The following is a 23,493-nucleotide window of genomic DNA, read 5'->3' on the forward strand; positions in this document are numbered from 1 at the left end:
CAGTTTCAAGGTAGGAATGCATACATGACTTGGTGTTTCAGTTTTATTTCTGAGTTCATTTTAGCATAAGTATTTAAACTACTGAAATTTTTCTTTAAAAGTTAAGCATAGCTAGGTACCAATACAGAGGGTTCCAGTTTCTAAGGACCACTTCACATTTTAGGCATGCAGTACTTTTGAAGGCAACAAATGCATGGGTTCCATAAGGGAGGTTTGATTGGTTGGTACTTTCTACTGAATGTACATGTGATGCTAAAACCAGGTTTGGTTTTGGGTAATCTGTGAACTGAATTTGCAATGTACTCCACTTACCTTAACCCTTTTTAACAGCAGTGGCTTTACAGATTTCACCCCTTTCAAATATGATTTGTAATTGAACACAAGGTGGACTAAAGGTATTTTTGGCTAAAGGCAGTTACCACATTTTCCAGTATGCTGGTATAGTTTTCGAAGAGAATCATAAAATTTTGCACTCGGCATATCTACTGAGAAGTTAGTCACTGCTTTAGAGGTTTTTTCTCAATATTAAGTGGTTTACAAATGTTTGTCAATCAACTGAATTGAATTGGGGCTTACTCTCAAGGGGTTAGGATTGCAGCCTTGATGCTGAACTAGCAGTTTGCAAAAAACAAGCATCACTGAAGCGGTAGTAGTATTATGTAATGAATACATCATGTGAACACCCAGTCTACTTTATACAAGTCCTTCCTTCCTGTACAGCATCCTTTGCTGAAGCCAGCTTAGCCTTGCAACAGGAATGAAAGAGACGAACTACTTATCACCTCATGTCTGCTTGAAAGTCAAAAGTCCCTGCTTCACTTTCAGTGACCCAAAACAGTATTTGAACCTGGAAATTAGCGCTTTAGAAACAGGTTGGCTTTTGTGGACCCCCATATCCCCAAGGTCATCCCAGCATTTTGAGGCACAAGCCCAATGTAACTCTAGCCACGTGGCACAAAAGTTTAAAAATGAAAGCATCCTTTAAAAGCATTTTGTACTTACCTTTCTCTAGGATCTTTTTTCACACAAAGATGAATTTTAAAAGCTGGCACACCAAGAAATAAAGTGTAAACATTCAAATATTTAATGGTACCATTAAAATAAACACTGCATTAAAAATGGTTTAAATGCATTTGCAAATGCTCCTAATATAAAATAAATATATGAACTAAAACAAAAACAAATTTAACATTAAAGAATGCTATAAATAATGGTTGATGCATTTGGAGTACCTCTGAATATTAAAAAATGCCTTAAAAAACAGTTGTGTTTACAGTCACCAGTAGTTTGTATACTGTTGCCATGGGGTTAAAAAAGGTTTGAAGTCTATATAATAATTCAGAAGGGAAATTTGGCCACTTAACACTTCCATGTAAATTGGTAAAATATTTGCATGGTGTCCTGAACAAAGTCCAAAGTTTTATTTCCAAATAAAACTTATAAAAAATTCCTGGTGTTGATGACACTGCACTCGTTTGTTCAGTACCTTAGAATTCTTAAAGTGTATTTTAAGGTGCTCAGATGTCCATTTTGCGAAGGCTCATTCTGCTGAAGGAATCTCTGGGGAGGAAAAAACAATGAGATAAGCTTCTACTTCCCAAGCTGAACGCCAGAGTCTGGTGGTGAGTAATATTCTGCTACACAAAGTGTTTGCATGTGCAGCTATAAAATTAACTAGTTCTCCTATCTTAGGGGTGACTAGAAGCCTAAGGCTCTGGTCGTCTTAAGTGTGAGAAAGAGGGCTTGGGGCCACACATATAGGGGTGTTAGTAAAGTAATTGCAAGGATTTTATATCACTACAGATAGGAATTTTCAATTTGCCTTCCCATGTACTTTTCCTATCCAGGAGACCTTTTAAAGAAACATTAACAGATGTTAACATATATAAGAATTACCTGTGGCAAGCAGTAGGAAGAACCGTCTTGTATAACTGGGGAATTTTTCTATTGATCAGAGGCTGAAGGGCTTCTTTGAGACGGTGGTAATTTCTTTCAAGCTCCCGCTGATACTCTTTTTGATCTGGACCAATCAGGCTCTTGTTCTTGCGCAGCGCATCTTCACACCTAGAAAACAAACAAACAAAAAATCAGACAATAGCACTGTATCTGTTTCCTTTGCGTACACTCCTTGGGTCACAACACTAATTGCACTTATTTGGAAACATCCGAAACTTCCAACGCAGTGTGACTGCAATGCAAAAATTGGCTTTCACACAATAAAACATCAGTCTTTCTGTTCCTTGGAGTAGATGTCTCCATCCTAGAAATCTGATTTCTCTAAAGCTGTCTAACAGCATTTAAAAAGAAATGAAGCTACTGTTTCTGTACCAAAGCAGCTGGCTACACATGATTCTCCAACATGTATATAAAAGGTAAATACAAAGCACTGTGAGGTTTTCTATGTTTCCTTGCTTAACAGAAGGAAAATGCTCACCGTACATGTCCAGAATGCCCCTTGCTTAGACAAGAAAAAAGGGGACTGCTCCTGAAAGGATGCAGAAGTGCGTCAGCATTCATGGATCAAGGCCAACGTGCTGGAAGAACATCAGTGCCACCTAATAATGCCAAATCTGTTGTACGCCTTAGTAGTGCATTTTTGAGAAATGTAGGATAAAGTTTCAGGGAATTTTCTAAATTACACAGAAATGAATTAAGAAGCAATATACAGTATCTCAGAAGCTGAACGCCTTGCAACTCGAACGTTTTGGCTCCTGAACGTCGCAAACCCGGAAGTGAGTGTTCCGGTTTGCAAACATTCTTTTGGAACCTGAACATCCAACGCAGCCACACCTTGGTTTCCGAGGTCGAACGGACTTCCGGAACGGATTCCGTTCGACTTCCGATGTACATCAGGGCTGCAAGGTGAGAAGGGACTAAAGTAAGTAATCAGACCCACCACAAGACAATTGATCAACATATCTATCATGATCTTTTTTAGGACAATTAAAATGGGGAAAAAGATGTTCATTAAAACACAATACCTTTTTGTGAAGTCTTTGAAACAAAGCCGTAGTTTATTATGGTGACGGAAGAGCTTAGGATCGTTGGGTATCTCTGATAAGAAAACCTGTGCAACCTCTAGTGGTCCCTTTAAAGAAGAGGCAGGTAGTGAGATACTTCTGCAGGGCTGGCTACTGGAATCATTTCACATACATGGAAGACTCCACAGAATTTCTTTAGGCTGTCTCCCCACCAGGACCACACTCCACAACCTCCCTTCTCTTCCCATCTACATAGACATTTATGCAACTGTCAAGGAGAAGGCAGAGCTGCACAAGGATTGCTTTCAAATGTTGCCTATAACAGCTCTAAGGATGCATACAGATCTCAAATTAGGACCCACCACACTCTCTCTCACCAAGTATGTGTGGCTCCCTCCACACAATACAGTTGTACTTAGCAAAGATTCAAATACTGATTCGGTCTGACACCTACCCCTACTTGTTGGTGGGCACTAACCTCTAGTTTTTAGGTATCACATATACATGTTTACCTAGGAATAAGTCCCATTGAACTCAATAGGGCTTTCTTCGGAGCAAACATGTATTATGTACTGCTTTTCAGTGAAATGTCTGCCTTTTAAAAAAAGGTGAATCGTTTTTTAGAGATATTCTGTCCTGGGAAGGGGAGATTATTACATCACATGTTCCATTCAATCAAAAGTGTCCACCTCTTGCTTCTGCTGTTAACTCACAGAACCACTTGCTTCAGAGAGTAAAACTCGGCGAATGTGCTTCTACACACTCAAATTACTTGCATTTGCATACACTCTGTTAGCCACTACTTCAATAATACTGCCCTCTTAGTTCTTCAATACAAAACAAGCTATTTATATACACTATTATTACTGTTTATATGCAATATATGTTCAGAACCCATTTTTGACAACGTTTTTTAAAATAAGCAAGTCTTAATGGTTGTACTCCTGGACCTTTCTGATCAAGACACTGACAGGGCCTACAAGTTCTGTATCCTTACCTGATTTACCGTTGTGCCTACTGAACCTTGAAGCACCATCTGGAGCATTTTGGGATCTGCTGGATCTTGATGTGTTGCAAAAGCCAACTCTTGGGTTTTCTTTTGCATATCCTCAATGGCAACTTCAATTGGTGTCAAAATTATCTAAGGAAACGAACACAGGAAAATTTAAGAAGAACATCAGGGACTTCTCTTTTCACTGTGATTACAAGAAAATTTAATTTAGACTCATAAATAAGGAAAGGGAGAATCAGAATTGTAGAGTTGGAAGGGACCCTGAGGATCATCTAGTCCAACCTCCTGCAATGCAGGAATATGCAGCTGCCCCATATCATGCAGGGATCAAACCTGCAACCTTTGTGTTATCAGCACCACACTGTAACCAACTGAGCTGTACAGGTGTGTTGATATTTCTTTTTCCCCGTTGCTAGATGCAAAGTACTACTGAAAAAATTAGAGCAGTTTTCCAGCAATAGTAATCATCAGTATCAAAACCTGACACCTGAAATAAAAGCTCCTCCTCTCAGGCTTTTGCAGTAAAAGCAGCTTTGTAAATGCATCTAAAACATGCCAATCAATAATCAGCAAGCTGAAACTTTGCTGAGCGCGTTATTTTTTATGTTAATCATTCCCCCTCTATTTCTGGCATTTCTCCCTCTTAAATGTACAGTTACCATCACTGTTCAGGGCTCACCTCCTCCTTGTGAATGACATTAATCCGGGTTTTAATGTAAGGGAATGCATGTGATGTCGTGAGGATGGTCTTCCTCTTGAACTGTTCATGCAGCTCACCATGAGCTCTGCCATCCAACGTGAAGGGCGTACAGTACATGAATCGCCGCAAGTTGTAGTTTTTGTCAAAATAGGTTATCCGGTCCTTCATTTCGTATGTGTCAAAGTAAGGCTCCACATAAGTTATCTGTATATAGGCCTGGGGCAGAAAAACAGACTAGTAGGAATACACTGCAGAATAGTCACCAGCCAACTAGCAACCGCACATGGCCCTCATTCACTCGTGACGCTGCTCCTGCTGCAGAATTTTTATGTTTGTGAGTGAGCAGCAAGGGGCATTAACCAAGAGACAGAACAAGGCCCACACCAGTGGAAAGCACAAGCTTGCCGCCATTTTGTCCTCCGCACTCTGAACTTAAATCTCAGAGCCAGTTGCAAAGATACAAAAGTCGGTGAAAGCAGACAACTCTTGCCTCAGTCTCCCTGGTGAAAATATAGTATGAAGTGATACAATACATCAATTATATTCTAAACCAGAATTGTCTAAAAACTGCTACCTGATACCTGTATCTAGATTGAGAGAGGTGTGTGGATAAGGTCAGGGAGATCCTGAGATAAATGGCCCTGGTGCAGCATCATTTTAGCCACTCAATTTATTTTCTGGAACCATAGTATGTAGCCATGCACAAGCCAGGAACAAGGGCACTTCTCACACCAAATACAGGAATGTCCAACTTGATACTTATTTTTAGCTTCTTACCTTGTTGGCATCTAATTTACATTTGTCGACAGGGTTAGAGTCCTTAATTACTTCAACAACATCTTCACCAAACCTTTCTCCGTAAAAACCCTGAAAATTATCAACAAGATATTATAAAGTACAATCTGGAGCAAAGTTTTAAAGGAAGGGTTGGCATACAATGTTAGCAGAATCACATGAAAACTGTGGCTGTGGTGTGGGTTATGCCTGCATAACTTTGGGGAACAATTTTTTTTGGGGGGGGGGGGACAGGAAAAAATAATAACGTGTGGGGGGGAGTCTGCCTCAAAGTATTTTGTCAATGTGGAAAAATCCCATCATTTTATCATACATGCTGGACAGTGTGTGCAGCAAAACAAATTTAAAAGACACACCAAAGCACACACTGCGCCAAGATATGAATGAGCTTTGTTCCCCGACTGCAGCTGTTTTGTTCTTTCATTCACGAGTGTAACGATTTAGTCTTAATTAACTGCAGTTAATAAACTATATATATAACTCTCAGTTCAAGCTGGGAAACTATAGTCAATGACTCCTAAACATGCCAGGGTCCTAAGCCAATGTTAAACCAAGGCTTTGTATTCTGCCTTGTTTGGAAGCTCGAAACCATCAGTTCCCAGTTGGAATGTAAGGGGAAACTATAGCTAACTGAAACTTCCTGACTTGCACGAAGCAAAAGGTGAAGCAGCCGTCTGTGGGTGCATGAGGCTCATTCATATCTCAGCTTATTAAGCCAAGGTATGGTTGTCTGAATGCAACCCCATGGCTCAGAACTGGGCTTATCTTGGTAGAAGATAAACCTGAGCCTACATTTACCTTGTGGAGGTTTAAAAGTAAACAAGGATCCTATCTTTGATTGCTCTTTGTGAACGATTGGAAATTACTTGGCCTGAAGGGTCCTTTTCACTCATGCACTGAGCCACAATCCTATTCATGGCTGTCTTGCATATGTGGATGCTACAGCTTATGTGGACAGGACCACAGGTCAGGTGAACACAGGTTGTTGTTGTTTTGTGTTTGTTTGTTTTTTGCAGGGGGAGGGAATAAAGTAATCCCTGAACTTTACTCTTTTTATAATTACAAATACAATTATTTATTACTTATACCCCACCCATCCAACTGGGTTGCCCCAGCCACTTTGGCCAGCCCTCCAACACATTAAGACATCAAACATAAAAAGCTTCCTGATACAGGGCTGCCTTCATAAAGCTGTGTAATTATTTACCGTATTTTTCGCTCTATAACATGCACCAGACCATAACACGCACGTAGTTTTTAGAGGAGGAAAACAAGAAAAAAAAATATTCTAAACAAAATAGTGGATATATGATTTTTGTGGTTCATGCTGTGGCTACAGACATGTGATCTGACAGTGAGTTTGGAGTAGCCCAATGCAAAAATCCTGAGGATCCATGTGGATCCATGCTTTGTAACCACGGAGGAGGGAAGGAAGGGGAACCATGGATCCTCTGCTCATGACTGCAGCAGATCCCCCCCGCCACCCGCAGGCATTCGTTCCATAACACGCACCGACATTTCCCCTTACTTTCTAGGAGGAAAAAAGTGAGTGTTATGGTGCAAAAAATACGGTACTTATTTGACACCTGATGGGAAGGCATTCCATAGGGAAAGGGCCACTACCAAGAAGGCCCTCTGCCTGGTTCCCTGTCACCTCAATTCTCACGATGAGGAAACCGCCAGAAGGCCCTCGGAGCTGGACTTCAGGGTCTGGGCTGAACAATGGGGTGGAGATGCTCCTTCAGGTATACAGGGCCGAGAGCTTTAAAGGTCAGCACCAACACTTTGAATTGCATTTGGAAACATACTGGGAGCTCCCTGAAAGCCCATGTAACGACAGAATTGTATTTTAGACTTGCCGAGACCATCTCACCTCTAACCGATGAGAAATTTCAGCCAATTTTGTTATGGCCGGTTCCTTGTAAACGAACTCTTGCTCATCGAGGTCTCCAAATTTAGTCCCATAAAAACCAACACGGAAATATGTACCAAACATCCGCTTACCATCCTAGGTGCAGAAAGACGAATAGCATTTCAATACAAAAGCCCCTTCACATCTTTTCATTGCTTTGAACACTCCCTTAGAACACAATGCCATGCAGGAACAAACAAACCAACAAGGAGGACTGAAGAGAATTGTAAACCAGTTACAGCAAAAAAAGGGGGGGCACACTAAAATTTAAACCATACACTTACGAGATTTATGGGAAAGCTAGCCTCAATCATGCAATGGGATAAAAATCAGTAGCTCGGCATAAAAACGGGACCACTTTAGCTAGCCTAATAGGTTTAGAAAGCAATGCTGGCAATAGTCAAGAAAGCAACCTTACAGAAAGGAACACTGTCGTGGCTATTTGCTTTCTTGACACTGGTGGAGCAGCACAGATTTACCACTGGTTAGGTTGGTGTCACTCTGAGTTTGGACCAAGCCAAATTTCCAACACCTTGTGGGTTCGGATCACTCAAGAATCATTAGGGATTCTTGCTGGACTTCACAGTTTACTTGCATGCTTCCATTCTCTGGGACTGTGGCCTAAAATATGGCATGGACTATGTCATCATCAGAGCAGAATGCTGAAACAATAAATGTGGGGAATAATTGGTGTTATCTAATTTGCTCTTTGCAGCTCATCATTTAAGAAAATGGGAATAAAATGAGTTTAAGGGGTGGAGACTGGTTGGAATAACTTTCCCCCGCATTTGGTGTGTGGGCTGTGAGAGACTGCACAGTGGTAGAGCATTATATTGTCACCGCATCATGCCCTCTCGTGGTTTCTTCTATATGTGACAGCATCACAGTGTGATTAGTGCTATGGAAACTAGACTACCGTATGTTTCATTCTGTTCTCTAATAGAGATGAAAGCAGGATCAGGCGGCAACCACTAAACTTTCCTGTAGCTACAGTCCATGAGAACATATTGCGCATGCTGCCGTAAAATGTTAGTGCCACTGGGATCTCTTGTTTTTCCAATGGTACAATTTGCAGAACAAACACTGGAAAGGAGACCCGGTATCGCATCTCCATGCAATTATATGGAGCACTCTGACAATTCACAAATTTTCGAATGCCAATCCATCCTTTCTGTTAGGAAAGCCTCCCAGGTTCCTCTCCCACTTTTGTTTTGGGAGTCTTTGAGTTGCAGAGTGGTGTGTCAACTCTCCACCTATTCACACCCCCTCTATAGTAGGGGAAGTGACTTCGCAGCGATTCAAAACAGACAAGTTGGTTTGAGCACATAATTTCTGGGGTGAACCATAGTGCTAAACTGCATTCTTCTGGCATATACAGATGCTCCTGTATTAAGATTCCAAGCTGCTGCTTCCATTTGGGCTCAGTGGTAAACTGAGCCGAGCTTAACACACCCAACACTTGTGGCAATAAAACTGGGAGGTGGTGCACACTTATGTGGAAGGCAAAAATGTAAACTGAAAGATAAGAGAGCAGCAAATAGTTTGAAATGGAAGCCACCAAATCTGCAGTTTCTTTCCACCAAGTCACAACTGAAAGAATTCACACTGCATGCACATAGTCACAAATATAAGCTGAGAAAAGTACTCCAAATGTTCACCTTTACTCTCATGGCACAGTTATGCTGCAGCACTCAGAATTATATATTAAAAAGGAGCAATGTGATGCACTAGCTGTTGAACCACCCTATCCTTGGTGTCTCTGGGCCAGTAACACGTTTCAAAAGATGCTTAACAGGAAAAAAGAAGAGGATTAAAATAGATAAACAAAGCCTCCCTCACTAGCTTCCAATTCTAGCTTGAACAGAAAGGATGGACAGCGATTCGGGATAATGCTCTGGGGCCTGGGCCTGGGGGAAACGTCATCCAGGGAGACCGTGCAAGAAGAAATTGTCCACCTATGTTAGCGGTCAGGATGGGCACACAAAAGAGAAACGAAAGCTCTAAGAACATACAAGGATAAAACTCTTTAGGGCCTCGTAAGTCATAATCTGCGTCTCTAATTGTTACTGAAATATCAAAATGTTGGTGTAGGTCTGGGAGCAACAGCAGCCCCTTCCTATCAAGTGGTAGTAATTCTCATCTTCATCATTCCCAGGTGAGGATGAATCCCCAGGTCTCAGGTAGCATGCATTATTACTACAGTCGAACTTGGAGAGCACAAAGACATTTCTTGTGGTTCCAGTTACAGATAGGTAGCCGTGTTGGTCTGCCATAGTCAAAACAAAATAAAATAAAATTCCTTCCAGTAGCACCTTAAAGACCAACTAAGTTAGTTCTAGGTATGAGCTTTCGTGTGCATGCACACTTCTTCAGATATTTCTTGTGGTTGTTAGTTTGTAACCTGAGAAAAAAGTGCACCTTCTCTAAATGGAGTTATCAAGTACAGTGGAAGCTTGGTTCCCGAACGGTTTAGTTGCCAAACAAATTGGCCTCCGAACACTGCAAACCCAGAAGTGTTCCGGTTTGCGAACGTTTTTTGGAAGCCGAACATCTGACGTGGCTTCTGCTTGAGTGCAGGAAGCTCCTGCAGCCAACTGGAACCTGCACCCTGGTTTTCAAATAGTTTCAGGAGTCAAACAGGCTCCCGGAACAGATTAAGTTCAAGAACCAAGGTACCACCGTACTCTTTGGGTCCACCAGTCCAGCAAAAGTCTGCAGACTCTATGTATTGCATTTATATGCCACTTTTCCCTCCAAGGAGCTCCAGGCTAAAAGGCAGAGAATGGCCCAGAGTCATCCAGTGAGCTTCATGGCTAAGTGGGGATTCAAACCTGGTCTTCCAGGTCCTAGTCTGACACTCTAACCACTACACCTTACTGGCTTTAGGAAGCCAAAATGATTAATAGAAGATATTTCTGACCCTCCCAGATCATAGGGCCTACCAATCAACTTAGTCTTTTCTGGATTCAGTTTCAAACACCTTTTCTACATCCCTTCCTATATCATGGACTGACAAACCAACCAGAATTTTAGGACCCAAGTTGATTAGAGAGAGAAATAAATAATGCCATCAGGATACTCCATTTTCATGATGTTGCCCCATACATCCAGCAGAATAGGATGACAGAGTAAAATGCTACTGGACCTTATAGAAAAGGTCCTGAGAAGATGAGGAGTCACCACCCCTTACCATTCTCTGACTGCCTAGCCTGGACTACTGAAGAGCAGTCCTGCGAACACCTGCCTACTCTTGCAATAACGCCAACCTCTCATGTGACATTCCTCTTCAATGACAGGTAATCTGCTGTGGCCATAAACAAAGATTCTGATAGTTAACTAGATTGGTCAACACCGAAGACAGAAACTGGAGCAGGCCCATGAACTGCCCAAGGGAGGTGGAAACAGCTAACAGACTACTTACACAACCCTAAGGAAAAAGTAGAAGTTGCAGAATGGGCAGGAAGTCAGTGTTGGGAAGACTACAGATTAATTTCCCCCGTCTTGGAATAGTAGCACAGACAACTTCAGTCTGTGTTAATCCCAACTGGCCTATATAAAAACAAGGTTGACTCAAGTAAGCTACCAGAGTGGACGTCCCTCAGCATATCCTCTGTACCAGTGGACGGTATCAAGTGTTCCATGAAAATTGAAAAGGACCCTCAAATACATTTCAGCCACTCTGATGTCATCTCTAAATTAAGCGCCTGGGTTGCATTTAAGCCTATATTCATAATTATATGTGTATTGTACAACTGTGGAACACTCCTCTCTCTCTCTGAACACTTTTACCTTATGTCTTTCATCCACATAAATACACTTACTGTTATTCTCAATGACAATCCAAAGCATTAGAAGTCACTCAGAGCCACTGTGTACATGATGTTTCTCAGACAGTGATATTGCTTCCATTTGCGGGGGGAAAGGCATATACACTGACCGCCATTGGCAGAAAACACACATACTTAGCTTGGCACATGCAGTGGGAATCACAGCTGCTTCTGAACACACACAACATGTGGCAAAATAGACAACACGTGCATAATTCACTTATGAATTATGTGCATCATAAGAACCTTGTAGGAAAGTGTAAAGTATGCAATGTTCCATAAAAGTGACAATGAACTTGATAAAAAGGACTGAAGGACAACAGGTAATTTTATGGCTGACAGTGCTTGTCCACACATGAGCAGGCACCTTCTAAATCTCTGCAACTCTCTCTAGGCTTTTAGAGAACCCAACTTGCTCTCCTGGAGGCTCCCCCTCCACATACGCCACAAACTTTAGGGTTCTCCTTGATTTTTGTAGTAGGAAAGGTAAGCTGTTTGGCTTGGGCAGCATTGTCTGCTAATTGCTCTAACTTCCATTAATAATCTTGGCAACATCATGAGACACTTAAGGAAACTTATGTAATGAATCAAAAGTACTATTATGACTGGAGTTTCAAATAAATAAGCATCATTCTAAGCTTTAACAATGGTCACCTAAGACAAATTAGGAGGTGGTGTTTATAACGAAGGTTCTTTCCATTTAGCTTCCATTAATTTGTGGGGAGGGGAATGGGGGGGTGTTGATGGATCAATGCCTAGGAAGATTTTGGGGAAATGTCAACCCAGAGCATGCTGGAATGTGTGCAACACAAGAACCAAAGCACGGAGTTCCATAAACAACAGGCAAAAGATGGGGACATCAATAACATCATATGTCATCATGTTATTGTTCCAAGTGTGTTCTGAATACACGAAGGCTCTATAATTTTGCCCAAAGGTTTTCACAGAAATCAAAACCCTTGCTTTCAAGCGAACAAAACAAATTAAAACTCCATGGTCTTTGTTTCTGAGAGGTGCTAAAATGCAGTTATGAGAAAGGAAGTTATTATAAAGCATTTAAATCTATTATTTTGAGAAAAAATAATAGCTCCTTGGTAGGCAAAGAGAATGAAGGTGAACACTGTAGAGTCATTGCAGAACTGGCAGAGCAGGTATAACAGCCGTCATGACTTATGAAGGGTTCATAATATGTTGTTATGCATGGTAAATATCTGTTGGGTACAAAGTTTTAAGAGGCTTCTTCTGCACATGAACCAAAACCTTTGCCAACTGGATTTACTTAGCCAAAAACAACAAAAATTGTTGCCGAATTTGGCCCTGCTGTTATCCACAGGGAAGTGCAAATATGCCCAAGGCCGTCTGATCAGAGTCAATAATGCCACATTTTTCATTGCAGTGAAATGGCTAACCTGGCGTTTGAATTTGTAACATCAGAGTTGAAGAAGCCAAAAGGCCTACTTAAGTTCAACCCCCTTTCCACGAGGAAAAACCACTCCTCCACGAACATTTAACTTTAGGAGTTAGCTGGGAAGTTTTTTCCGTACAAACCTAATTGGGATTGATTTGTGTGGCGTTTCATAAACCCCTGAGCTGGCATAAGTCATTGGTAAAATGAAATTATTGGGGGATGCCATGGGAGTTTAAAAAAAAAAAATCACCAACAACTTAGTAGGAACTTACCACAACAGACAATAGTAAAAGTGGGGAGGAGGATCAGCAACCAGGGCAATAGAGGAGAAAACAGAAAGTATTTTGATTAGGGAAAATCCAAAACAAATAAGCAGCATTTGGCAGCAAATAAACAAAACAAAAAAAAGTATTTTAAAAACTGCAACTGGGTAAATAACATGCAATGGGTATTAAAAGGCCACACAGAAGGAAAATGTCCAGCAAGAGGAAAGTTCAAGTGCAAAGCAGTGGACAAGAACATAAACCATGGGTGTGTTTTACCATGCAATAGAACATTACTGTATAATGTTAAAATTGTAATTGATGACAGGATATACTTCAGGGGTCGATTTAGCATCACACACATTGATCAGAAAAGATGCTCACAGGCTGTCGTCCCATTAATGGAACAGCCACAAACTGCCTTTTGCCATGGTTTTGTGCCAATTTTAACAACGCCAGGGAAACCCTTCGGGGGGAGATGAATCATGGTGCAGTTGACAGAAGCAACCAAACTGTATGGGTGCCACTTCAAGCAAGCGCTTGAGCTAAATGGAGAGTCTGTGTGACATGAACTTTGCCTTTCGGTTAAAGTGGGCATTGTAAAAGGCTGCACGTGCTTGGGCCAGCTCCCAAGTGGTACAAAAAAGCACACCGGCTCCAAAACTGATTTTGGGTCCCCAAGCCTCTCGTTGCAGATGGCGGGTCATGGAATTAGCACTCTTGATATTACATGCCTTGATGATGTTTTGACTTGTCTGTAATTGCTCTTCTGAACCAAAGCTCTAAACAAGAGAGCCGGACTCTTTATCTGATAGAGCAACATAGTCAGAGAAAATCAGAAGCAGAAATCAGAACTTGTACAGCTTTTGGGGAGGTGGAATCCAAAAACTATTCACATATTTACTAACAACAACAAGAGAATGCAAAACACACATATTTCAGCTACCAAATTCTTAAAATTCCTTACAAAATTGGTCTGCGTTGGTGTATATAAAATATATGTATTTGGAAACATTTCTATTGTTTTTAAATGAGGATGGAGGTTTGATTGGTACATATCAGACACAACTGTAAGGAAATTGTAAGGAAATTAGAGGTACTCGAGTCCCACTGAGATCAGAAGGGCTTACATACTTAAGTGGCCTGTACCACCAATTATTTCAACGGGAATCTGATTTTGGATGAGTTCACACAGAGCTTTATGCCATGGTTAACATAAGCCGGGGTTTCTAAACAAAAAGCACACCATGGCTTATTAGCATAATTTGCTTGTGGTTAATAAACCATGATTAATTAAGCTGCTGGGTGGGGTTCAGGCGAGAAAATTAAGCCATGGTTTATTAAACCATGTCTTAGTGTTATCTGCAAACCATGCCACTCTCAAGAATGTGCCTGTCCTGCGACAAAAAATGAAGGTGTCCGCGTTCAAACTTATCTATTTATAGTCTTGGATTTTTGTTGCAGTATTTTCCATTATAACTATTTCCCAACAGATAGCCATCTTAGGCCGTTGCAGCAAAAAGAACCAAGAATCTTGAGATGTCTGAAAAATAAATGTGCAAGTCTTTAAGGGGCATGATCATCTAAAAGGCAGTTGGGCTGGAAATTTGCTCAGTATGATGGGCCATATTAGAACCATATCAGTAACTTCCAAACAGCTAATCAAATAACAAAAAGGGGTCTTTCTGCTTTTTGTCAAAGTCTGGGCACTAACCACAAATCTCAAAGGCAGAATTCTAAGGTTTCGGGAGGTAGGGCACTGTCCAGGAAGCAAGGGAACTATACAACCTCTAAGCTTGCTTCATGAAGCTTAGGAAATCTTTTCAGCAAAACAAAAGCTGAGGCAGAGTCCCTATTTCATATAATTCTCTGTAAACCCTCCCCCAGTCCATGGGATGATGAAACTGGCATTCTTATACAAGCCAGGGCAAGTTTGGTGGATTGTATCTCCCATAAGATCTTCAAAGATTATTTTCATGGTTTGGGTCCAGAATCAGCTGTATTAGGTCACTGAACTGCTGCAGAGGAATTTGAATTTTGTACATCTCAGAATCAAAACAAAGGACTCTATCTTGGCACCCAGTTGAAGCCCATGACCTAATTCTTAAGAGATTTGAGAGCTAGGACTAAACTCAAGTTCATTTCACTCTTGCTCAGAGCTTAATGTAGCAGAAGAGTATTAATACTACAGTTATACATTAGGATACGAGTGAACGTCTTTCTAATGGGAAACAGTTTTTTGCATTCAAGGTCTTTGAGCATTAGAACTTAAATCGACCCCTGTGTTGGGGGGTGAAAATATGGTAGGAAGAAATGGTATTCTTTGTCAATATTGATGAGAAATGGAATATAAAAATAACAAACTAGTGATGGTAAAAAGTGGCTCATTCACCAAAGAACCTCATTAGTGTCATAATACAAATGCATTCATGCACTACCTAAATTGTCTAAAATGACCACAACAGTTTTACTGATATTTCTTTGGTTAATTAATTCAGGTCAATAGCAGACAGCAACAGAAATACCCACAGCTAGCACATGTGGGCAAAGCATGGGCAGGAGTCATCATCAGACCAATCTATTAGTGTTCTTTACTAACTAAAACATTACCTACCTCCCAGCCAGTACTCTGTGTAATAAAAAGTAAAACAAAAAAAAAAAAACAAAAAACAAAAAGGTATGTCACAGGAACAAGACCAGCTCCTTTTCAAAGGCCAAAACACAACCATCAATAATAAGGTGCTATCCACTTGAAATGGCTTAGCTGCCACACATTTAAGTTAGCCTTTCGTTTCATATGCCAGAATAAATATTAAGTATGAAGAAGCTCCATTTTGGGGAAATCGAACGTAAATGCAAATCCTCTGGCAATTGGAAATTATTACACTGCATTCACCATTCCAGCCTGAAGTTCAGCCACTGAAACCCAGGTTAGTCCTGCTGGAGGAATTCAGTTTTTGCACTGAACGGCATGCTGTGGAACACAATTGCAGTTCCCAAGTAATGAATGGCAATGCTCATTTTGTGTCATTGTTGTTTATATCCATAAAGCAAAATGCAAACCATTCTTCATTTGTGCTTGAGCTGCAGTTAAAAATAATCATATGGCACAACCAGTTGTCCAAACAGTATCTCCCTGCTAAATTCAGGAAGTAAAAATGTAACCAAAATGGAAAATAATAGCCTCAATCTAGCAGAGCCTCTGGAGGCCCTGCACAGATGCAAATGCCCTCATTTATCAGTATATGGCCAACAGCTGGCTGCAATTTTGTGCCCAGGCACCCACTGTTCAGCTTCAAATCCTGGTTTCAAATGCTTAAGGGGGCATGCTTAACATTAGCTTTCATGTTAATTAACCATGGTTAAATTCAGCTGGTGTTAGCCTGAACTGCCTGGGAATGTGCCTTAAGTTTTGCTTAGAGTCTAATCTGATCCCAGCTGCTGTGGTGCCAACTTGCCCTTGTTTTGGCCCCCACATACCATAGAAAATTTAGCTGTTGCATTCATCAACATGGAAGAAGCAGGACCGCATTGAGTCACATGCTCTTCTCTTGGTATCCACGTGTGCTGCATGAATGTCTGCAGAGAGGGGTCCTTCGTCTCTATAACTATACATGCGAGAACTCCATCCCACCCCAACATTTGTGCTGTAGATGCCGACAACATGGCAGGGCACAGACTGGAGTGTGTGAGATGGGAGAGGGCTGCTTGCAGCAGCCTCACTTCTTCTTCCCTTGCTGATGAACATGGGAGCTTTAATGCCTCCACTGGGCTCTTCTCTTGGCCCATGGAGCCATCTGTCAGTGACACTTCCAGCCCACTTCTCCACACCCAAAAGTAGAGTCATTCATTACTACGCAGCCTCTACAATGCAGGTCACGGTTTGCACAAGCAGAGAGATGTTGCAGCACCAAAAAAGAGATACCTGCCAAAAAGGTAGCTCAAAATGCAAAAGAGTAAAATTAAATCCCCGGGCTGTCGAGCTAATGTATAGCTTTGGGCTGCAATATTATACCTGCGTACTTACAGCTAAGTAACTAATGGGAGTAAACAGGATTGCAGTATGAAAACACCTTAACTACACTTTCACATGTTGTGAAGTCAGTCTCTAGCCTGGAAAACACAAGCAAGGAATGAATTTGCAGTACACTACATTATAGTAAACTGACTTAGGTGAAAGGCTCTGGAAAAATTAGGACTGATCTGACTGATCTGTTTGCCTAGTTTTGCTGATTTTTTACACTTTGCAATATTGTCCACAAGGTCTCCATATTTTGAATGCTTTGATTACCTGGAAAATAACTGCCATTGAGGTTTCAATGTAACTTGAAGGGGAAATGACACAAATACTTTTAAGGATCTCCGCGTTGCAAGCAAGAGCCCAAGTCATTACCTGATGAACTATTTTGGTGAATGCTTCCTGGAGTTTACCGTGAATTGTGGCAAGCTTCTTGGCATCTCTGTTAGCTTCATGAATTGGAATGAGGATTTTGTAAACCTCGTTGACTGCTTCGTACATGCCAGCCTACAAAACAGTGTCAATGTCAGGCGGTTCTATCGATCCATCAAAAAACCAGACATGCAGCAGCCTGAATACAGCATGTTATTAAAATGCTTATATTACGATAATGAAACTAAAACACTTGCTTTGGATTATTTGGTTACTGAGATGGAACAAGTAATGCATGGTATAAGTATCAGTCGTGTGTTAGACCTGTGCAAATGTACATTTTCCCAAAAGTTTGCAAGACTCCATGCATCAAAGGCCAATTTAAACTTGATGAACACTGATAAAAGACTCACAGCTCGTGTGCTGGTCCATGTATGAAGGAAGCAGCTAACAGCCTATGTAGCAGCTGTGTGGGATGCCAGCATGTTTGCTTCAGCCCATGGAATGAGAGCCTTTTTAAAGATTATATAAAACTGTGTTCCAATCCACAGACAGAAGCTTCCTAACACTACACGGTCAAGGCCAACCTTGATGACACAGAAATTTGAGGAACTGCAGTGCTGAACAAGGTTTCATAGCAACTTCTGAATGCACATTCCAGTTGGATCCTGATTTAGCACAGCATGTTGGAGAACCAGCTTAGCCATGATCCCAACGGCACAAAGTATGTGGGCTGGTTCACAAGCAACTTGAGTCAGTGCTGCTGCCACTTAAACGACTGAGTTCAGTGCAGCTAAGCAGCTGAAATGCAAATACTGAAGCTTCTATACTTTGCATTGTGCATTTGAGTTGCTCCGTGTTTATTTACATGCAGAACAGGGGTGGGGAACTATTTTCTGGCCTGCATTAACACCTGGAAATTCCCCATTCCAGCTGTGAGTGTGGCCAGAGGCAAAAGTGGGCGAAACAACTGATGTGATTCTCACCTGTGTATGCTAGGCTGTATTCAAACCAGAGGTTTCTATGTCCACATCCCTCCCTCTCTCTCCATTCAAACAAACAAGAGGCTTTATCGAAGCTCAAGAACACTTGAGAAGGATGCTGAGCAGAGCGGGTGAGAGGTGGGGTCCAGGGGGAGGGGCCATGACATGAGAAAGGGCGTGGCCTGGGGATAATCCAGAGGCCTGCATTTGGCCCTCAGGCCTGTGGTTCCCCACCCCAATGCAGGGCACTGATCGTATATACTATGCAACCATAAGGGAATACTGTACTAAATACATGTATTAAACTCTTCTACCATGGAGAAAGAGGCTGCAGCTTGCTCCAGCAATCCAACCAGACCTGCTTCAGTAAAATACTTTCCAGAGCATATTCCTTCTTCATCTGGCGATACGACATCATCAGAAACTGCAGATTCTTCCAGGACGTTCGAGGAGATGTTCTGAGGAAATATATAACGTTTACTTTCAGCAGTTACAGTTCCAGAGAAACTGAAAAAACAACTATTTAAAATTCATTCATCACCAGGTTCAGGCAATGCTCTGCTGCAAAGTCTGAAACCAAAGTAGCTTCCATTCTGCTGAAGTCCTACTCTAATGGAACATAGTAACATGTAATTAAACTTTAGTTTTTTGTTTTTGCTCTGCTGATTGTTTATTTGAAATATAGGTTTACCCACAAGGTGTTCTTTTTCGGGGGGAAAGCCACTGTACCAAAGACCTATCCTCTTTGAGAAGAAACATGAAACCAAACTACTTTAGGAATTATTGGGCAAGTAAATAAGTATGGCAAATTCCTTTGTGCATGGCCGAAATTAATAACAGAAAGAGCTTTTAGCTAATGTGCCACCAATGTATTGTACCAGCAGCCAAAGTGGAGCAATGCAATTCTATCACATGAATTTTTGGAAAAAGTTCTTTTAATATAAACAACACTATGTTTTCTGGGGGGCTTACATCATTGCTTTGTGGAAAGGCTAGAAGCCCAGCTGTGCAGTTTTGTAAACAAAGAGCATTACCTGAAATGTAACGCATCCTACGGGGAGATATTTCCGATCCTCAAGCATGCTCAAGTATTCAGCAACGAGTCCTGCAGAGTGGACCAAACATTGTGCAGATTCTGCGTGATTGCTTCTCTCTGAGTGTTTCCCAGCCATGTTCTGTAGCCAGGTGAGTCGTAGGTCTGGGGAATTCTGGTATCCCTTGGCAATTCTAGTTTTCAAAAACCAAGGAGAGTCACATCAGTGTACGTTTACTTACTCAAATTTTCTTAAGACAGCAGAATATCCAGTAAAACTGTACCTGTACATCAAGTCCACCAGCATCTCTGGGTCTTCTTGGTGCTCCTTCATCTTAACTGTATCAGACAGGATCATATGGAGGTTGAACACAAGATCTTGGACCTGAAATGGGAGGGAAAGTATCTGAAACAAATATTCTGTGCAAAACAAGGATTTGTTGGTTACTTCGAATTTGTCTGACAGGAATTCAATTGCGAAAATCGCTTGCCATTGTTTATTTTTAAAAAACAAATCCTGCCAGGGAGACATCATGTTCCCCTCCAGTATTTCTAATTTTGCATTCATCGCCAGTCAATATTTGTTAATTCTATGTTCATTCATTCATCCAGCAAAGTTGGACTGAATTATTTGAGTGGATGAGCAGTTTCTTAGAAATGTCAAGTCAGACTTCATTTTTTGTTGTTGTTCATTTCACCAATTAATCTGTCTGGTTTAGAACCTTAACACAATTATCTATTGTTATTTTATTTTATGTGAGACATTTTTAGAGCAACTTCCATCAGATTGGATTTCAGAGTGATGCAGAGCACAACACAAATACAAAAGAAACCCTCACCACACAAAAAAAACCACACTAGGGATATGCAATCTGATGCCCCACAGATGTTGCTGGACTTCAACTCCCATCAGCCCCAGTCAGCACATCCATTGGTCAAGGATTATGGGACCTGAAGCCCCCCACAAATCTGATTACATTTTCATTTATCACTCCATGTTCACATTCAGGTTTTGCATCATCAGAAATTCCAATATGGATCAACATCCTATTGAGTCTAAAAGCAAGTAAGCTGAAAATTGTGGGTCTTAAGGAAATAAAATAACCCATACTTATCTATGTCAAGTACTATTCCTCCTAACCTGATCAGGGAACGTTGTTTCCCTTAGTTCCAGGTCCTCTTCAGCATAGGTCAAAATGGTTTTCAGAGAACGTCTCAGAAACTCCTCATTAAAATTCTGAGATGTTCCTACTAAAGATGAGAGTGACATGGTCACCTGCATTTTCACTCTGGCAAAGTTCTGAAACAAACAAACAAACAAACAAAAAATTGTTACTGCGCCAATAACGTCAGGTGACAACACCAGCTTAATAGGCATCGCAGTCCCAAACCAAAAAGTACAGCAAACATGTTTGATTCTCCTGAAGGGGTCTGGTCAGAACTCCATCCATCCATATGATTAATTTATAGCTGAGTTGTTTAACTCCAGATTAAAGTGTTCTCCTTTAAAGATGACACAAGCCTTTTGGTCCGTGTGTGACTATTCCCATTTAAAATATATGACCCTCAAAAAATCAGTGCTCCTCACTTGTCCTCTCTTGCACCAGTTTGGATAGGCATTGCACCTCATGCTTGCAGAAACACTATACCAGGGGTGGGTATCTTCAGGCCTGAGGCCTCAGTGTGGCCCTCCAGCCCTCTCTATTTGGTCCTCTATACTCCCCCCCCCCCCACTGGCCCTGCATCACCCTCATTGTATTTAGGCTTGGATGGAATGTGTCCTTGTGTCTGGATGGAGGACAGAAAGGGATGAGCAAGTGTGTGCAAAAGCTAGCCTACTGTACAAATCTAAAATTTAGATTTGTTGCTCCACCCACTTTTCCCTCTTGCCCCGCCCACTACTGGCATACGGCCCTCAAAACACTGCCCAGAAGAAAATGTGGCCCTTTGGCTGCAAAAGGGCTTTCCCACCCCAGTGCTATACTTACATTCCCAATCTCAAAGTTCTGCCTCATGAGGAGGTACAGGGAGGCGCTGGCATGCGAGCGTATGGTGCCGATGCTACTGCTACAGTGGCGCAGGAGTCGGAGGCATAAGTCTGCACACTGCTCCGTCTCCTCTTCAAAGAGCAGTTCTGGGAACTAGAAGGACAGCGCGAGAGACAAGCATTCAGCAGTCGTGGCTGCACCCCAAACACCAACACAAGGCCCTCTGTGTAGCAAAGCAATGCTGCAGGTAAATCGCACCACAATCATTGTGGGCTCAACATGACCTAGTTGCACGCCTGCTCCCAGTAAAGGAGGCCATCATCAGCCGCAGTTTGCCGGCCACCACTGTGGAGGTCCAACACTTTCCAAATCAGAAAACAAGTTGAATACTGAAGTGAAATTCTAACTCCATGCTGCCCTCCCATCCTCAGGACACTCACCTTTGACACCAAGGCCCTCTGTGTAGCAAAGCAATGCTGCAGGTAAAGAGCGCTCTGGTTGCAAGCCATGCTGTGTAAAAGAACCTTCAGCACTCCGCCAAGAATGCTTTCCTTGGACTCGGTCACGGAGACCGTCTGTAACCAAAGACAATGGAAAAAAGAGAGGCGGGGAAGTTAACTTTAGGGCTGTTGCAGACAGAGGTCACAGCAAAGGGAACATGTGCAATGGAGAGAGAATGGCCACTTCAGAATACACTTTCTACAGGGGGTATTGCTAGTCTTGCCTACTATCCGTTCTTCAGGCATTCAGAGCACCAGGAAGGTTGTAAAATGGCCTTTATCATCTTTACCTGGACTACTATCTCCAAAGTATCCAAAATGATCAGATTTGCTTCCGTTGCCAAGTTGCCATCGATAAGAGCCTCGTGTTCTATCTCAGCCCGTGATCTAAAAAAGCATTAAAAATAAATTTTCTTTGGAGAAACGAGGAAAAGAAACTTTTTGTTGTAGCTGGAGAAATAAGATTGCTTATCAGATAATCACCATGCTCTAGCAGAACACTTTAGCAGCGGGAACCACCAAAAACAGGCTCAATACAAAAGCAGGGATGGGGAACCTCTGGCCCTCCAGATGTTATCAGACCAGCTCCTATCAGGGCCCAGGTAGTATGGCCAATGGTCAAGGGCCTCTGCCTGTGATCCTAGAGATCCACAGCCAATCAAAGCAGATATTACTGGGCTGGATGGACCAATGGCTTACATGATATAAGAACTTTAAGATGAAATAAAGCTAATAATGCTTGCAACAAAATGAAGAGCAGAGTAATAAAAGATAAAGAGAAAAAGGAAATCACATTAGCATGTTAGTGATAGGCTTGGGAGTACAGTGAGAGAAAAACAGCAGTGGGGGACCCATGGCACTCCCAATGTTGTTGGACTACAACTCCCATCATCCCGAACTGTTGGCCATAGTGGCTGGATCCTATGGGAGTTGGGATCCACTGGCATACAAAGGACCACAGGTTCCCCATCACTTGCTTAAGGAGATGTTACTTAACAGCTGAGATTGTGTGTGTGTGTGTGTGTGTGTGTGTGTGTGTTTGTATTTTATAGGAATCTGATGAGAAGCTTGAAGATAAACTGAAACCACGACGAAGGACGAAAATTAATAAGAATGATCTTGCTGAACTAATTATTACATAGAATACAAGACCGGGAGGCGGGTGGAAGTAAGGAAAATAAGGTTTTGAATAATACAACTGGAATGTGAGTTCTTTTTTATATGTTAAAATTTTCTTTTTCCTTTTTATTTGTGTACTTTTTTATTTTTATTTTTATGTAATGTTTGCTTTTTCATGTTTTTTTGTGTGTAAAACTTAATAAAATATTATATTAAAAAAAAAAAACCTGAAACCACGGCACTGTTAAAAATTTTCAGTGGGATTGTTGCACTTGCTAAGTTTGTAGGAAATTATGGTCTCCCAAATCTTATCAAACCACTTCTATTCAGAAGGTTGCTTGGGTCCCTGCTGTGCTACCAGGCAAAAGCCTATTAAAACAGAGGAGACTTTCAACAGCATTTTGTGATGTGGAATGGGGCAGCTCTTCAAAGAAAAATAGCCCACTGGATGGACAAACTGAGACAAGGTCTCAGGAAACCCTCTTCTCTCGAAAAACCAAGAGAATTTTCTTCCATGAAAAATATGTGCACTATCACTGATCTATGGCTCTTCCTGAAGTAGTTCTTTGAATCCTAACTAAC

General features: G+C 41.5%; 1 protein-coding gene and 1 long non-coding RNA gene across 14 annotated transcripts in view; one reads left to right on the plus strand and one right to left on the minus strand.

Moving 5' to 3' along the window:
• Positions 1-1,061: 1,061 nt before the first annotated feature.
• The window catches only part of DOCK7 (dedicator of cytokinesis 7), a 110,941-nt gene continuing 88,509 nt past the window's right edge, over positions 1,062-23,493 (minus strand). For 4 of the 13 annotated variants that reach the window (XM_081867106.1, XM_081867094.1, XM_081867095.1 and 1 more), the window contains 16 exons: positions 22,083-22,179; positions 21,733-21,867; positions 21,293-21,445; positions 20,446-20,604; positions 19,589-19,689; positions 19,306-19,498; positions 18,586-18,729; positions 17,292-17,423; positions 15,513-15,527; positions 7,362-7,496; positions 5,471-5,560; positions 4,673-4,909; positions 3,979-4,122; positions 2,982-3,088; positions 1,897-2,064; positions 1,062-1,560 (listed from right to left, as the gene is read on the minus strand). In XM_081867106.1, coding sequence (XP_081723232.1) covers positions 1,518-1,560; positions 1,897-2,064; positions 2,982-3,088; positions 3,979-4,122; positions 4,673-4,909; positions 5,471-5,560; positions 7,362-7,496; positions 15,513-15,527; positions 17,292-17,423; positions 18,586-18,729; positions 19,306-19,498; positions 19,589-19,689; positions 20,446-20,604; positions 21,293-21,445; positions 21,733-21,867; positions 22,083-22,179 — 2,053 coding nt within the window. In that variant the 3' untranslated portion in view covers positions 1,062-1,517. Of the gene's footprint in view, positions 1,561-1,896; positions 2,065-2,981; positions 3,089-3,978; positions 4,123-4,672; positions 4,910-5,470; positions 5,561-7,361; positions 7,497-12,910; positions 14,442-15,512; positions 15,528-17,291; positions 17,424-18,585; positions 18,730-19,305; positions 19,499-19,588; positions 19,690-20,445; positions 20,605-21,292; positions 21,446-21,732; positions 21,868-22,082; positions 22,180-23,493 lie in introns of those variants that run through there. The other 9 variants (XM_081867099.1, XM_081867103.1, XM_081867096.1 and 6 more) reach the window with 4 other exon arrangements.
• On the plus strand, positions 9,067-12,047 carry LOC309344679. Its single transcript, XR_014157844.1, has 2 exons — positions 9,067-9,658; positions 9,807-12,047. It is a non-coding gene; the product is annotated as an uncharacterized lncRNA (long non-coding RNA).

The sequence above is a fragment of the Podarcis erhardii genome, assembly GCF_964252035.2.
Source record: "Podarcis erhardii genome assembly, chromosome: 6".
Classification (NCBI taxonomy): domain Eukaryota; kingdom Metazoa; phylum Chordata; class Lepidosauria; order Squamata; family Lacertidae; genus Podarcis; species Podarcis erhardii.